Here is a 17282-nt window from a genome sequence, read left to right on the forward strand (position 1 = left end):
TGCACAAGCAGATAAAAGTAATTGTTGACTTGGCCAATACCAGGGAAAGAACATTTTACAATTTCTCGTTTGGTGAGTGACAAATGCAAGTTCACTACAACCACGGAACCTTTGGCCTTTCTTGTTTTTAAAGTTCTGTACACATCATTGAAATATCTAAGTAATGGAAGCAAAGGAAAAACACATGAAAAGTATTTCTAATCTAGGCAAACTGTGGTCAAGGTAAAGAATGTCTCTGCCATGTCTAGAAAATAAACTTAGCAGGCAGGGAAAGTAATGCTTACTCTTCTTTCCCACTACATGCTGATAGGTTTTTGTCCCCCAAACTATTTTTGATTATGTTTTTTGGACCCTGTGTTATTATTTTGACCGCTCATAAGAAACACCTTCGAAGTGACATCTTGGGGTGGTGTTTTGCAATAATCTTTTATTAAGCTTTGCTGTGTCTATTCATGTTTATTTTAACTCTCTCTTATTTTTAGACGGAGGATTTTTTGAGAAGGTCAATGCCGTATCTTTGTGATTGAATTCCAAGAGTGCTCAGCCGGGGTCCATGTATACAAGGGTGTTGAATCATTATGAACTGGGAATGCATCCAAGTTCATGCTTAACTGAGAATTCTCTTTAAATATTTAGAAGTGAAAGCAATCTTTCAAAATAGGCATGTGGGCCTTGAAAGCATAGAAATGGGTGAACACAGCATCCTAGGCACAGCAAAAAAGGTGACAGCTGGGACCTCGGCTTATCATTCCTCCAACCTCGGCTGTCTCCTAATGCTCTTCTTTTTATTTGATGGAGTTCTACTTTCAAACGTTGGTGACACTCATCCCATCAACTTTCATTTGTTCATTTTGTCCTCCCCTGGGCTTTCGTGTGCAAAATATTTGCAGGGCCTGGTGTGGTCCTGACCTGGATTTGCATCCTTGCTATGCTACTGGTAGCTAATCGACCTTGAATAAGAAATGTAACCTTTTTAAGTTTCAGGGTCTTTACCTGTAAGTAGGAGACGTTTGCACCTACTCGAACATGGAAAATGTGTCCAGCGTGGAGAAGTCCCTTGATAAATGTTAGGTTTTTGTTACCATTTTAAGACCAGTTACCACATTGGATTAGTAAAAAATGATAAGCTGGGGAGAAATGTGCAATGTACCATCTAGATATTTAGTGCAACATGAAAAACAAAGTAAATCTGGAAATAGATATTTACTTACAAAATTAATTTTATTTTGCAAAACTCAACAAATACATGTTCAGATCTGGTTTCTCTTCAAAGCATGTGTTTGTTTTTTTAACAAACATGCAAGTTAATTTGGCATGCCAAACATCTTTCTCTCCAGCTCGCCTTGGAAAAAATGTTTTCATAACACAAACAAAGGTGCAAATATTGTTCAAACCTATTTACATTTTTACCCTCTAGAATTACATACATTAATATTTATTGGGAGGAAAGCAAAACTGTAAAACTTAGTCTTTGGCATTCACATTCGCTTCAGCAGTATAATTAAAACCTTATATTTGTTTTAAAGATAAACACTTTGAAGGAAATTTAATAAATCTTGTTTTGGCTCTGCAAAGGAACCACTATATCAAAGCACTTAACTGGAGCCGTTGAGTTCCTGCTGGTAGAATATTACTTCCAGCCTACTTACTAGCTTTTCTTCCTGTGGCCCAATACATGCTTTTTTCCCCCTCCACTGAATAAAAGCACAAAAAGAAAACAATTTCCTTTCTCTTTTCCCCCCAGCATCATGCAAGGCAAGGCAATACCACAAATCACAATATCTGAATTTACTTTGATTATACTTTAGTTTCCTACACTTAAAATTATTTTGTATTATAATACTTACTTGGTTATCTAAAATCAACATTGTTGATTTTAAACGGTTATAAAGCCAGGCTTTAAGAAGCATTTAAAACAATTCATGAACTGTGGATGAAAGGAAATAATTGCCTCCAGTTTACTCTTTTGCATTTGAAGTAAAAGAATTTCTAGTATCATCAGTTTACTAGAAAATAAGACTTAGGGGTTCCATATAATTTATTCACATCTTTTTATACATCATAAACAAAGATAGGATACTTCTGACAGTAGCCTAAAAAGCATTTTTAAAATTTACCCTTCAGTATAGAATAAGTGTCAAGGGAGCACTTTAAGTATGATTCTGGTAGGTCTGTTATGAGCCTATTTTCCAAAAATAATTTGTAGGAAATTGTTCTGATTTTAAATAAACTAAATTCATAGATTTGTGTTGAGAGAATTTGATTTGTGAGGTAAAGTCATTGTATTATCTATGGTCTGATGCACAATGTAGCATGTGCAAAAGAAACTGAAGAGACATCTATTTCAAGCTCCAGGCAGAAAGGCAGAATATAAGAGTGCATAGAGAAGAGAGTGCTTTTCAGGTCAGATAGTGAAGGAAGACACAATAGTTACCTAAATCAATAAGTTGTAAGCAATATATAAATATGCAATGCCATTTCACTGAACGTGAACAAGATCAATTAGAAATGGTACTGTGATATCCACATATTTTTGAGAAAAATTCCCAAGCCAGGCGAATGTGGATTGGAATAAAGACATAGGCAGTGTATACCACCATAGCAATAATGGTTAGTAAGATGGTGTTAAACATAGATCGCTCCCAGGGCTCTAAAACAGCACAGCAGCTAATGATTTGGTATTGATAGTAGAGCCAGGAGAAATATTCCTTCACACGCCTCAAATCCATGGTTGGGTCCTTCAAGTTGCAGTAAGTTTGTCCTGTTAAAGAATGTAACAGATTAGAGGATAAGGAACCAAACAAAGAATCTCTTTAAATTTTCATTATCTCAGCATGTTAAAATCTTTCAAAGATTAGTTAAAGAGGCAGGCCGGGCGCGGTGGCTCAAGCCTGTAATCCCAGCACTTTGGGAGGCCGAGACGGGCGGATCACGAGGTCAGGAGTTCGAGACCATCCTGGTGAACACGGTGAAACCCCGTCTCTACTAAAAAATACAAAAACTAGCCGGGCGAGGTGGCGGCGCCTGTAGTCCCAGCTACTTGGGAGGCTGAGGCAGGAGAATGGCGTGAACCCGGGAGGCGGAGCTTGCAGTGAGCTGAGATCCGGCCACTGCACTCCAACCTGGGCGACAGAGCAAGACTCCGTCTCAAAAAAAAAAAAAAAAAAAAAAAAAAAAAAAAAAAAAAAAAAAAAAAAAAAAAAAAAAAAAAAAAAAAAAAGATTAGTTAAAGATCAGTGAATACATGATTAATACATGAATATTCTGTAAAATAATACATACTATATTAACTATAAAAATTAATAGTATTGTCACCACTACTAATAATTACTACTAAAATTGGCAGCAATAATACTATTAGTAATGGTAATATCTATCTAAACATGATAATTGTTAGAAATAACTTTAGTGATAACAGTACCTAAAAATTGAGGTTAGCCTCGTTTTCTTGAGCCATGTATACAAAGAGAAATAAAAGTCAACTTTTCTATTTCCTACAACATATATTCTAACAGAAGATTTAAAAAGTGGTGTGCACAGAATAAATAACATAGTAAGCCCAAGGCTACTACTCTTCAGAAGGGCATGCTGAGAACGTGGCCTTTGGAATGTTCTCTCCATTTCCTAACAGATAAGGAAGATTCACTGTGCCTAACCTGTACAAGCAATATAATTTATAGTGAATATCTACTGTATTCTGGTAGTCTGGAATTTTTAATTGCCAAGCAAAGTGTGCCCACATGACCAGCCCCAATATAAACTTTGAATGCTGAATTTCTTTCTAATCGGTGGATAATGCTCCAGAATCTGGAGAAATTCATGTACATGCTTCTGATGTGCTCACGAATAGACACTCTGTGGATAAATATATGTTGACTCCCATAAGTCCTTCTGGTGAATCACTGGACATGTGGGTGGTCTTAGGGATCCCCAAAACAAATGGGAAGCCCTAAGCATACCTTTAGGTGGTCATTTGGTTTTGTAGTAGAGAACTTATAAAAACCACGTTAGTGTTTCATTAGTCTTCAGATAGGACCACAGTTATAACCACAAGTAAAACTTCCCTGAAAGAAGTCATTTTTTAGAAAGCTTCCTGGGGGCTGGGTGCAGTGGCTCATGCCTATAATCCTAGCACTTTGGGAGGCTGAGGTGGGAAGGTCACTTGAGGCCAAGAGTTTGAGGATAGCCTGGCTACATGGCAAAACCCCATATCTACTAAAAAAATACAAAAATTAGCTGAGTGTAGTGGCATCCGCCTGTAATCCCAGCTACTAGGGGGAGGGGGTTGGGGGCGCTGAGGTGGGAGGATGACTTGAGCCTGGGAGGTGGAGATTGCATTGAGCTGAGATTGTGCCACTGCACTCCCGCCTGGGAGACAGAGGGAGACTCTGTCTCAAGGAGAGGAAAAAACAAACAAAAAAAGGCTTCCTGGGAGATACTGCAGACTTTCATAGGCATAGTGGTGGGTGTCTCTGAAAATACAGGATCATCTTTGTGCCTCTTTTGCTTACTCCTAACAATAAGATGGTGTCACATCATCAAAGTTCACTTTGTTAACTTTTACTATTCAAAGCACAGTTAGGATTTTTTAAGATAATTTCTATCTTCTGACCTGAAAATGTCTCTTTTTTCTTTTGAGTATAAGCAAGATGCATTTGTTCTATAAGACTGTGGACTCCTTAGGCTATGGGGAAACTCTCATTGATCTTTGTATACTGGATGCTAGGACAATGCATGGCACAAAGATTGTCATCAGTAAGTATTTGCTGAAGGAATGAGTAGATGAACGAATAACAGGTAACCAACTTAAAAAAATAATTATAGAGCACTCATAGTCTCAACATAAGCAGAATACAGTTAGCTATTACTGATTTTCATGCAGCTTGGCTTTCATAAGAAGTGATCCATTTTGACAAGGATCATTTTCACAAAAACGTAAAATGGAAAGCCCCTGTGTGATCAGGTCACAGTTATCTATAATAATGGCTAAGATAATCCAGACAAATAGATAATACAAAACTGAAGCATTCTGACTTTCTTATGGAATGAAAAGTCAGCCTCCCATCTTTCCTAGAAGCCAGAGTAAGAACGAAATAATTTGATTTAAATTACTTCAATAATTTAAATTATGAAATTTAAGTTGGTAGGTGGACTTCAGTGAGAAGTTACCTCCAATGTTCTTTCTCCCAGCTCTGGCTTCACAGAAACAGCAGAAGTCAATAGGGTTAGGTCTTGGAGAAAATGAATGACAGAAGGAGAGTGCCTTAGTCTGTTTGTGCTGTTATTACAAAATATCCTAGACTGGGAAATTTATAGATAATAGAGATTTATTTCCCAGTTCTGCAGGGTGGAAGTTCAAGATCAAGGGCCCAGCAGTTTTGGTGTCAGGTGAGGGCACTGCTCCGTCTCTGCTTCTAAGATGGTGCCTTGAATGCTGTGTACATCACACAGCAGAAGGGATGGAAGGGCAAAAGGCTGACTCTGTGGAAAGCCTTCTTTTATACGGGCTTTAAGTGCCCTAAAGGAAAAATACTATGTATAAGGGGCTGTGGGAAACCTAAGCACAGCTCTGAGGAAGAGACTTTTGAGATAAGGTCCAAGGGATCATTATGAGTCAAATAGATAGAATAGGCAGTGAAGTGGGGAGAACAGCCAAGACAGAGGGAACAATATGTGCAAAGGTTGGAGGTGGGAAGACATAGGCTGGATTCGAGGGGCCACTGAGGGAGAAGGGAGCAGGGAGTGTGATGACACTGAAGAGGTGGGAATGGCCAGAGTGAGGGCAGGAGCTATAGGGGCTAGTTGGATAGGTTACCTGTTTTATCTTCAACCTCTGAGTTAGGGCAATGCTGTGGTGGGTTTGAGAGGAGGAGGCGTTAAGTTCATGTGATAACGCTGCATTCTGGAGTCAAGTTGAAATGACTTTGGAGCCCAATTATTTCAGAAAATCTGTACCTCTACTCTTCCCTTGGGCATTACTGTTTCAGAATGAACAGTGTACTGAGAACCTGTTTAAAATATTCTTAATACTCTTCACTTTTACAAATGAGATAATATTGCTTACTTAGAAATATTATTAACTTTTGTCTATATGTCATGGATTTTTATTTATTTACTTATTTATTTATTTATTTATTTGTTTGTTTGTTTGTTTTTGAGACAGAGTCTCACTCTGTCACTTAGGCTAGAATGTAGTGGCACAATCTTTGCTCACTACAACTTGTACCTCCCAGGTTCAAGAGATTCTCCTCACTCAGCCTCCTGAGTAGATGGGATTACAGGCATGCGCCACCATGCCTGGCTAATCTTTTTTTTTTTTTTTTTTTTTTTTAGTAGAGATGGGGTTTCACCATGTTGGCTAGGCTGGTCTCGAACTCCTGACCTCAGGTGATCTGCCCGCCTCTGCCTCTCAAAGTGCTGGGATTACAGGCATAAGCCACTGCACCTGGCCTTGTTGTGGCTTTTACAACTGCACTAATTGCCGGGCTCGGTGGCTCACGCCTGTAATTCCAAAACTTTGGGAGGCCAAGGCAGGTGGATCACCTGAGTTCTGGAGTTTGAGACTAGCCTGGCTTACATGGTGAAACCCTGTCTCCACTAAAAATACAAAAAATTAGCTGGGCATGGTGGTGGGCACGGTGGTGGGCACCTGTAATCCCAGTTGCTGGGGAGGCTGAGGCAGGAGGCAAAGGCTGCAGTGAGTCGAGATCTCGCCATTGCACTCCAGCCTGGGCAACAAGCATTCCAGCCTGGACAAAAATTCTGTCTCAACAAACAAACAAACAAACATACAAACTGCACTAATTAAGCTAGGCCTAGTGGGGCAGGACAATAGTCTCAGGTACTAGAGAGGCTGAGGCCAGGGGGAAGGATCCCTTTGGCCTAGGACTTCAAGTCCAGCCTGAGAAACATAGTGAGATCTTGGCAAAAACAAAACAAAACAAAACACTCTAATTTTTTTTTTTAATGCATTGATTAATTTCCTGGCTATTGCGTTCTCTATTAAAATTAGAATTCCTTGCTTGGGCAGCCCTAGCCAACACCTTAATGATGGCCTTGAGAAAGACCCTGAGCCAGAGGCACCCAGCTAATCTGTATCCAGATTCCTGAGCCATAGAAACTTCAAGATAATTAATGTCTATTGTTTTAAACTGCTAAAAACCAATCAATCAATCACTGAATAAAAGAAACAGCAGATAAAAAGCACACCAACCTGTATAAAACCAACAGTGGATACATGGTAAGATCTTGATCACAAATACCCTAAATCTGCAGTGACTTTAAATCTGGCTGTTTTAAATATACTTTTGCACTGCTAACCATTTAAGCAGTTAAGATTAAAAATTTTTTTTTTTTTTGCCAGTTTCCACAATCTCATCCCTCTAAGTAGCCAGAACTGACATGCGAAGTATCTCTTGAAAGCACTGATTGTCTCTTTTTCTTTGATTCATTTTCCCCTTATTGATGATAAGCAATTTTAAAGACAGTTTGTGTGTCATTTCTTATCATGAGAAGGTGAGAAGAGCGAGAGTTGGTTATTATTGGTGAACCATCTGCTACAATCTATTGTTAGAATGCACCCTATTTTTAGGTTCTAGATTTGCTTAGGTAATATATTTCTACCTTCTGTGAGTCAACTTTCTTATCTCCTATGGGACTATATACAAGATTAAAAGGAAAAAACCACTTTAGACAATTTGATGAGTAATGTGGTTAGGAGAATTCATTCATTCATTGAATGAATACATTTTGAGTACTACTATGTGGCTCCTTCTGAATATTAATGGCTTCAGAAAGACTTTATTCTCAAAGGCATTATAGGCAGGAGATGCTCTTCCAGGAAGCAGCAAACTGGACCATGTAACAAACATGCAGTGATCGAGGGCCCAGGAATGAGCACTAAGTGGGAGGAAAGGACATGGAAAAACGCTAAGAAAGCTAGAAAAAGAGGCTGCATTTGAGGAAATAAGATGGCAGAAATATCATGAAATTAATTATTCAGAGATAACCTAGAACTAGATGATAGCAAACATTTTAGAGTCCTAAATTTTCACAATGAAATGTGATCTTAATCTATCCCCTTCCTTAGAGACCTAGTGCTATATCTCAGCAAAGCTAAACCAATAACTTGAAATGCTTACTTTATTCAGGCACACCATGCATCTCCTGTTTTCAGTTATGTGCTTTTGAAAAGATGACTTTCGATATATGGAAAAGAAGGAGAGAGTAGTTTATTCTTTTTTTTTTTTTAAAGCTTCCTCTAAACTTGATGACTTTAAAAATGTTCTTAGATCTTTCATGAGATTGTGTATTCAAAAGTGGCACTCCTAAGCAGACTGTGATGTGTCTTCAGGCAGGGATACAGTGGCCTGGGTACAGTTTGACTCTGACACGCTGAGACTGTGTGATAATACCTGCTGTAGACTGAATGTTTCTGTGTTGGAAGTCCACTAAAAGTTATTTCATAGCTGGGAATGCAGAGGAAATGATTATTTCTTATTTCTGATTGTTACTACTCTTTTATCAATGGGTGATGATTTTCCTCTCATTAGATTTGTGTGCAGTAGAGAAGGAGATAAAGTTATACCTCCTCTCTCAGATAGAGAGGGAGAAGATTTGAGACTTATGACTCATATTATGCAGGGGCAGGACTTTGTTCTGGCTTGGATGGAGAAGAAAGTGAATACATGTAACAATTAAAGAAAAAAAACACATGTGGTAACACGAACACTGCTGTATGAGTCATGGAATGTGAACACTGCTGAGGGGAGCTTGCAGGAAAAGTATTGGCTGGGCTTGCTCAGGGAGCTCTTCGTTGTTGTTTTCTGTTTTGGGGAACAGCACTGGTAGGAAGTCAGGTAACCGCAATGAAAGAGGCGTAGCAGGTGATTTGGTACAGTGGCATTTACCTTGGAAATATTGCAGAAGATGTGATCCGTAGCCCTCCCCTGCCAAAAATAAAAAAAATACCCCAAGTTATTGGATTTTCTCGTTAAGGAATTTCTTATTCTAAAGGTAGCTATTCTCCTGGGGAAAATAAAGACTTTGTACATTTTGGTTTAAATTTACTTCTAGAATATCAGAATAAGGGACTAAATAGTCAGAAGGGCCTAAAGTTGATTTTTGGGTTAACTCCTTCTCAACTCACTTTGGAACTCTACATCAATCACTCAGCTTCATTTTTTTTTTTTTTTTTTTTTTTTTTTTGGTGCTTCATATTTGGAACCTGAAAATCTGAGAAGTGATAAAAGTGTCCTGCCAGTTGCAGAGAGAGAGATGCTGTATCTAAAAAGAGACTCTTTCTGTACTCACAGTAGCTTTCTTTGGAAACAGCTTAATATGACTTACTCAAGCACAAGCCCTCCTTTAAGTAATTCATTTATTTAAAAAATTAGGAATATAGCGATTTCCTTCCAAAGAACACAGTATGGAAATGGGGATAAAAATGAGTAGCTTTACAGTAGAGAAAACTGATAAGCCCTGCTTCAGCCAGATGATCAAGGCCAACATTGATCATTATTAATCATGTTGATAATAGGTCTTCATGATATGAAGTAAAAAAAGACACTTTAGCTCTGTAGTCTTCTTCGTAGTAACCCATAGCTCCAGCCTAATCTAATGCCTAAAGCCTAATGTCTGATACCTAAAGAAAGGTATCAGACAAATTCCAGTAGAGGGGCATTCTACAAGATACCCGACCAGTACTCCCCAAAACCCCCAAGGTCATCAAAAACAAGCAAAATGTGAAAAATTGTTATAGCTGAAGGAGGCTAAAGGAGGCATTATGACTAATTGTAATGTGATATCCCAGATAGAATCCTGAAACAGAAAAGGGGCATTAAGTAATAATTAAGGACATATGAGTAAAGTAAGAACTTTAGTTAATAGTAATGTATCAATATTAGTTCATTAATTATAATGAATACGTTATACTAATGTAAGATTTTAAAGGGGACACTGGATGCGGGGTATATGGGAACTCCCTGTATTGTCTTATTGATTTTGCTGTAAATCTACAACTGTCCTAAACAATGAAGTCTATCCAAAAGAGAAAATATTAATTAGGAAAACCTTCAAAGATTCAGATTTATCCCTATTCTAAACTCCAGTGAACTTTGCTGATGCTTTATTTCCTATCTGGAAAACTTTTCCCACTATGTACATAGATGAGTAATATCCTTATATAAGAGACTGGCTTTTAAAATTTGTTAAACACAATAGAGAGGAAAAATACATCTTACATTGTGATCCATGGTGTATACACACACACACACACACACACACACACACACACAGAGAGAGAGAGAGAGAGAGACAGAGAGACAGAGAGAGAGAGAGAGAGAGAGAGAGAGTCATATAACTGAAATGAACATCTCTCAATACTTTGCAGGGCATGCTGATATTTTTTATTCTATTCTGTTCCATTATATTTATTCTTATCTATTCTAGTTAATTCTACCTTATTTTGTTATTCTCTTCTTTCATTAAAAACATCCTGATTGTGATTTACTACATTGATTTCTTAACCTACTAATTGCAACCTGCAGTTGGAAAAATCCTACTTTAAGGCTTAAGTGTTAGCTTCTCTAAGATGTCTCTATACTGTCCAATATGGCAGTCACTAGTCACACATGACAATTTAAATGTCTAGTATGTAATAGCCACATATGGCTAGTGACTAGCATATTGGAGAGCAGAGATATAGAATATTTTCAACATTGCAGAATATTTTGTTGGATAGTGCTGTGGACTCACTCCATCTGTTGCTTGCACTAATGAAATAGCCTAACTACTTGTCTCTTTTTTACCTTACAATCTTCTAAACTACTGCTAGAATTAAGTGTCCAAACTTAGCAGATTCATTTCTCTTCTTGAAAGCCCTCAATGGCTCTCCATTTCCTATGAAATAAAACCTTCGTTTAAGGCCTTTCACAGTTTCATTTCTTCACCTCTCCAGTTAAGTCTCTCAACTCTCCTGCTAAATGCCATTCATTCTAAAGCTTCTATGTTTTCATTCATGCTCTTTTCTTTTCTTGAAGTTTTCTTGTGCCCATTCTCTGCTAGATAAACTCCTATTTTAAGCTATTACTTAAAGAAGCTATTTTAAGGCATATCTTCTATGTCCTTTCTTCTTTGAAACATTCTCAGAAGACCCCTCTCTTGCAAAGGAAAATATTATTACTCTCTTTTATGTGTTACCATTGTAGCAACATTTTTAGTTATGCACAGTCTGTTTCCCCACAAGACTATGAGGGCTTTGGGTACCGGGAATGTACGGCATTCATCTTTTTATCCCCAGTGCCTGGTTGGTGAGCTGGCCTGTTGGCTGACTGAGTGATTCAGTTGTAAGTTGGTTGAGGGCAGGAAGCCCACTCAAACTTACTTAATATTTCCACAGCACAATGTGGGGATCATAAAAGGTGCTTCTGAATTCTCATTGTCTGCTTTCAGGCAGTGAGTTTTAGACAGATTGTTTTGTGATAATTCACTACAATCTGTTTTTATTTTTTTATTTTTTGAAGCATGGAAGGGTTCTGGTGCTAAATTTTTAAAAAATGTATAACAAATGCTTTTTAACTTTCTCATAATGCTAAAAGTTAATGGACTTTGCAGGGGAATAAGAAAGACTTATGAATTAGTTTTAAATCTTATTAAAATAGCTCTTAGAAGTGCTTACTCTAGGTGAGTAATAATTTAAGATTGGTAGGTAGAAAAGTGGTTCTAATGGGAAAAATTCCAGGATGGGAACACCTGGACACTTGAAGACTTGAATTCTATTGCAGTTCTTTTCCTCTCTTTCTATTTATTTATTTTATTTGTGTCTTTGGGTAAATTCCAAAATCTTCTTGTGTCACTGTTTCTCCATGGGTAAAACTGGGATAATTGATAATTGTCTCTAGGCCTGTTTGATGTAGTAAGGAGAGTTGGAATGGGTTTTAGCTCTTTAGATGTAATAGTAATACTCACAGCAACTGCAGTGTCTTGTCATTACTTGTGGATTGGTAAAACTTTAAACCACTTGCAAGTTTTCATGAAATTATAGACTCAAAGAGTCTTTGTGGAATATAACACTTACTTCAACAATGGAGTGATTTGTATATTTGATGGGGAAAAAACTACCCCTTATTTATGTTCACTAATTGAATTGTCTAGTACCTTAAAATAAATAAATAAATACACACGTGTATGTAGCCATGATTGCAAGCCACTACTTGAAAGGTATTGGAACCTCTAAACAAATGGTCCAGTTTTTTTTGGGCAGGGCCACCGCATACCATTGTGTGGGCTGTGCACTGCACAACCGATATGATGGTTCTTGTCTCAGGGGCCTAATCACAAGCTGCATCTTCATGTAAGCACAATTAGATTCAGAGATACAAAGACATGCAATTTCTTATTGTATCAGAGACATGAATGTGGTTTAAGTTCATCTGATTAATGCCAAAACCCCATATTGCTTCTGTGTAAGAATTAGACATAACCACAGTTTATTGGCTGCTCAGTTTCCAGATATCTTGCTCTACATTCTCTGTGGGTGACCCCAATGTTTTCTGTGCCCCACTGTAAATTCGATCCTTGTTTAAACTTTTAGGGGAGAATTTCCTTTTCATCTTAGAATACTCCCCAGCCTTCCTTTGGCAACCAATTCCTTATGTTGACAGTAGAGTGCATACCAGAAGTCAGACTAGAGGTGAGGATTTGGAGTCCAAGTTTTTAGAGAAAGCTGAAAAAAAAAAAGTTTATGACGAATCAGAGCTAGGGAAGAAAACTGAACAACTATAGGGCAATTAAGGAACTTTCTCTACACATTCATTAGTTGGATAATTTTATAGACCCTTTAGAGAGTAAGAAACAAACAATTGTAAGTCAACGCACATTATTGGTTTAGGCAGCAAAGTTACTCTAATTAAATTTTATAATCTTATACTTGGAAGTTTACTGAAATCATATACTAGAAGGAAAAAGTCTCACTAACAGTTTAGTCAAGTTGTTGTTGATACAGTGTTTTGTGTTATATACAAGAACAGAGTGTTTTGTGGCTACCTGAACTCACCTTATTTTATTTTTGTATTTATTTATTGAGACAAGGTCTCGCTCTGTCACTTAGGCTGGAGTGCAGTGGCATGATCACAGTCATCGCAACCTTGAGCTCTGGGGCTCAAGATATCCTCCTACCTCAGCCTCCCAAGTAGCTGGGACTATCGGCGCATGCCATCACGCCCTGCTAATCCTTAAAAAACAGTTTTGTAGAGGCCAGTTTGTACTTTGTTGCCCAAGCTGGTCTCGGACTCCTGGCTTCAAGCATTCCTTCCACCTTGACTTCCCATAGTGATGAGATTACAGGTGTGAGCCACCAGGCCTGGGCTGAACCAATTTTATTGCCTTCCATTTGTATTAACACTAACAAAAGCAAAACAACAACAACAACAACAACAACAACAAAAACATGTATTTCTAGTCCAACTATCAATTGAAGTCATTGTGCAACATGGCATGTGTTGAGTAACTGCAATTTCAAGGCAGTCCTTTTTTTTTGGTCATCTTCTAATAGATTACAGAGGAATTTATGAATGAAAAACTTCTGGCTGGGAAAGAAAATTTGGAATTTGACTTTAACAAAAATTCTCATGATAATATAGAAAATACTAAATTCGGATTAGATTAATCTCAATATTGTGTGGCTATCAAAAAGAAGATACATATTTAGAAAATAAAAAGAGTGCCACATACATTGATGCTGAGTGGATATTAGGAGTAGGAAGAGAAATTTGTAACAAGGGAATGGTCCATCTTGTCTTGCTCCTGATGTCCTTTCACTTCCTAACATAGAAACAGGACAAGGGTCCCTGTTTATTTCTGGCAATACTGGAAGGGAGAGTATGGCTTCTAGGTCAAGGTTTAGCTACAATGTCATTTCTTAGGAGGAGCTTCTTTATAACTATGTTATTCAAGAAGAAAGGAAACTTTGTTGTTATCTAAAGAAGGAAAAGGGAAAATATATAGCTTCTGAATGGCTTTTTCCTTTTGTCAAGGGCTGCCAGCTTGTTTTTAGAAGCAAAAAGTGAACAAACTGCAACATTAACAATGGCATTAAAGCCACTAAAAGTTGTTTCTAAGTCATTAAAGGTGTATCCACATTCATAGAAGCATTATTCACAGTAGTCAAATAATAATTGTGAGGTCCCAATTGGGGTTCCCTTCTTGGTTGTCAAAATAGAAGGGGAAAACTCAGAAGAGCCAAACACCCAATAACCTTCTTGAGAAGAGCGCTGACATATTTAGGTATACTCTTGGCATCGGTGAAATTCTAAAAGCTTAATCTTCTACAGTACTTGTGGGAATTGTGAATTCTATGATATGCTTAACTGCCTTAGGAAAGGCTTGATTTTTTTTTCCAAGGCCTTTGTTTTTCTTAAGAGCTAGAAGCCTGACCATGAACAATTAAGCCTTTTTCTCTTCCCTACCTACTGTTATTACATTTTATGAATCTTCAGCAACTGAAGACCTTTATCCAGTGAATAATTTGAGGGTGAAAAAGGTGAGTTACTACAATATTGATCTGTCAGGAGCACGTTGTTCTCAGAGTTCTGCTGAAGCAAATCTGGTTGTATAAGGAGCTGGTCAGCCAAGACCTTTCCAATAGTGTTTTCTAGTACTAATTGTCCGTTTCCTTTGCACTGTTTTGGGTAACATTGAATAGACATGTTTATACAACTTTTTATAAAATGTATTTATTTGTCTCTCCTACTTCTGCTTATTCTTTATTTCTTATTACATTGTCTGGAAGGCTGTGGCAATGAGGTCAGTGTTTTTCTTATTTTGGTGAATGACAACATTGAACTTTCATAGATGTGATTTTGTGACAGTAGTAATCTAGCTTGTTGCCCTTTCATTGTCCTCAGTTGATCTGCTTCTGTATCTCAGTTATTAGTGCTTTTACAGAAAAGAGTGGATGCTGGGCATGGTAATCCCCACAGTTTGAGGGGCTGAGGTGGGAGGATCGCTTGAGCCAAGGATGTTGAGGCTGCAGTGAGCTGTTGTCATGCCACTGCACTTCAGCCTGGACAACAGGGTAAGACTCTGTCTCAAAAAGAAAAGAAAAAAAAAAAAGGAAAAGAAAAGAGTGGAGAACTAGGCAGATCAGGCCATAGAGACAGGCATAGCATTGATACGGTGCTCTCTCTGCCAATCCCTGAATCAAGGGACATTTCCCTGCTTGGTTAGTTACACTGATGTATTCCAGGTCAGATAGTTTCAGAGACAGAGATAGGGGAGGTAGAAGGGAAAGTAGGAGTTTATAGTCAAATTCATGAGTATTCAGTCAAAACATGTTGCTTTAAGCACCTAAATTACTTAGATTTTATAGTCTTATACTTAGAAGTGAGTTACTGCAATGATATACTAAAAGAAAAACCTCTCACTGATAATTTAGCCAAGTGGATTTCTGATTCTCCTGAGAACAGTGTGGAGATATTACTGTTGGCTTCATCCTCCTTCACCTGCTCCCAGCCATATGGCTACCCACATGCTTCCAGTGCAAAGCAGAGGAGTGGTGAGATAAAATGATTTACTCCCTCTGAATAAAGCTGGCTTGTTGTCAGGACGAATGCCAGAGGGAATCTTCCAAAACATAAAAATACTTATATTGGGATATTGTAGTAAGTCGGATGTTAGCTGCCCAAAAGCTATGTCCATGTCTTGGAAGCAGTGAATATGACCTTTTTGGAAGAAGTCTTTGTAGCTCAATAAAGTTAAGAACCTTGAAAAAAGAGCATCCTGTATTACCCAGATGAGCCTTAAATCTAAGGACAAGTGTTTTTAAAAGAGAGACACAGAGAAGGCCCTGAGAAGACAGAGGCTAGATCAGAGTTATGTAGTCACAAGCCGAAAAAAAATATGCCCAAAGCCACCAGAGCTGGAAGAGGTGAGGAAGAATTCTCCCTAGAGCCCTTGGAGGGAGCACAGCCCTGCCAGCACTTTGATTGCAGACTTCTAGCCTTTGGGACAATCAGAGAGCAAACTTCTGTTGTTTTAAGCTGCTAAATCTGTGGTGATTTGTTACAAGAGCCCTAGGAAGCAAATACAGATATCTTCCTTAGAAATGGTAGAATCTTATAATGTGAACTGTTTGCAGGGAACAGAAACTTTTCTTTTTTTTGGAGATTGAGTTTTCCTATGTTGTCCAGGCTGGTCTGAAACTCCTGGAGTCAAGTGATCCTCCTGACTTCAACTTCCCAAATAGGTGGGAATACAGGCTTGCACCACTGCCCCCTGACCCCTGGCAGAAACAGCAGTTTTCAGTACCAGTGTGGTAGGCAATGGCTAGATGCCTAACTTAAATTATCCCTGTTTTGAAGATGAAGAAACTCAGGCTCGATGTCTCATGAGGCCATGTGGAGAGCTGGCTGGGAATCCTGCTGATAGGTGGTATAGTGAAGTGGTTACAAGCTTGGGCTCTGGTCTGGTCTAGGTTTGAATCCCAACTCTGTTCTTACTAATTTTGTGACCCTGGCCAAGTTACTCAATCACTCTGACCCTCAGTTTCTCTAACTGGAGAATAGGAATAAGATAACTTCATCCAGGCAAATGCTGGGATGATTAAAAAGTATAAAATATTTAGAATAACACATAGGAAGAGCTAAGTGAATGTTAGCTATTATGATTACTACCACACTATGCTAATATGCTGTTGCTAGATTATGACTACCAGGCAAAGAATGAAAGAGAACGGGGTCATTTTTAAGGCAGGGCATGTGACTTATACTGGTTACTAAATTCAAAGCCAGTTTTAGAGAGGTTATTCTTCAGAATGTTTATTCAATTTTGGTGTGGCTGTCATAAAGGAGACAAACAGGCTTCAGCAACCTCAATGGCACCTGTTCTTTGCTGAATACCTTACAGTGTTTTACAAATGCCAGGCATCCTACAAGTATTTTTGAATTAGTAAAATCAAGGCTTGTTATCAATAATGTTAAGGTAATATTGAGCTTTCAAAAATATTTTTAAATGAAGAAACTATTGCCAACCATTTCAGAGTTACAAATCTCCTAAAACACTGTAGCAAAAGGGGAAGGATTAGGAAACAATCATTCATAAGATAAATCTGTTTCTTTTTGTCCATGTCCCCTACCATTGGCTGATAGGTCACTTTTACTATAGGTCACTCACTATAGATTGAAAAAAAGTGGACAGGCAGCTAGTAGTATCTAGGTGTTTTTTGTAATTCTACTTCCTTTTCTTTCTTTATTAAAAATAAAGGAATCAGAAAGAAAATTAATGTT

The 17282-nt window shown here is 38.0% G+C and overlaps 1 protein-coding gene across 4 annotated transcripts in view; it reads right to left on the reverse strand.

Annotated features, from left to right (window-relative positions):
• Positions 1–1202: 1202 nt before the first annotated feature.
• SPTSSB (serine palmitoyltransferase small subunit B) overlaps positions 1203–17282 on the reverse strand; it is a 34465-nt gene continuing 18385 nt past the window's right edge. The window contains exons 1-3 of one of the 4 annotated variants that reach the window (XM_030932119.1): positions 8910–8948; positions 8142–8198; positions 1203–2761 (exon numbers count right to left, since the gene is read on the reverse strand). In XM_030932119.1, coding sequence (XP_030787979.1) covers positions 2499–2729 — 231 coding nt within the window. In that variant the 5' untranslated portion in view covers positions 2730–2761; positions 8142–8198; positions 8910–8948 and the 3' untranslated portion in view covers positions 1203–2498. Of the gene's footprint in view, positions 2762–7760; positions 7900–8141; positions 8199–8909; positions 8949–17282 lie in introns of those variants that run through there. The other 3 variants (XM_030932101.1, XM_030932096.1, XM_030932112.1) reach the window with 3 other exon arrangements.

The sequence above is a fragment of the Rhinopithecus roxellana genome, chromosome 1 (assembly GCF_007565055.1).
Source record: "Rhinopithecus roxellana isolate Shanxi Qingling chromosome 1, ASM756505v1, whole genome shotgun sequence".
Taxonomy (NCBI): domain Eukaryota; kingdom Metazoa; phylum Chordata; class Mammalia; order Primates; family Cercopithecidae; genus Rhinopithecus; species Rhinopithecus roxellana.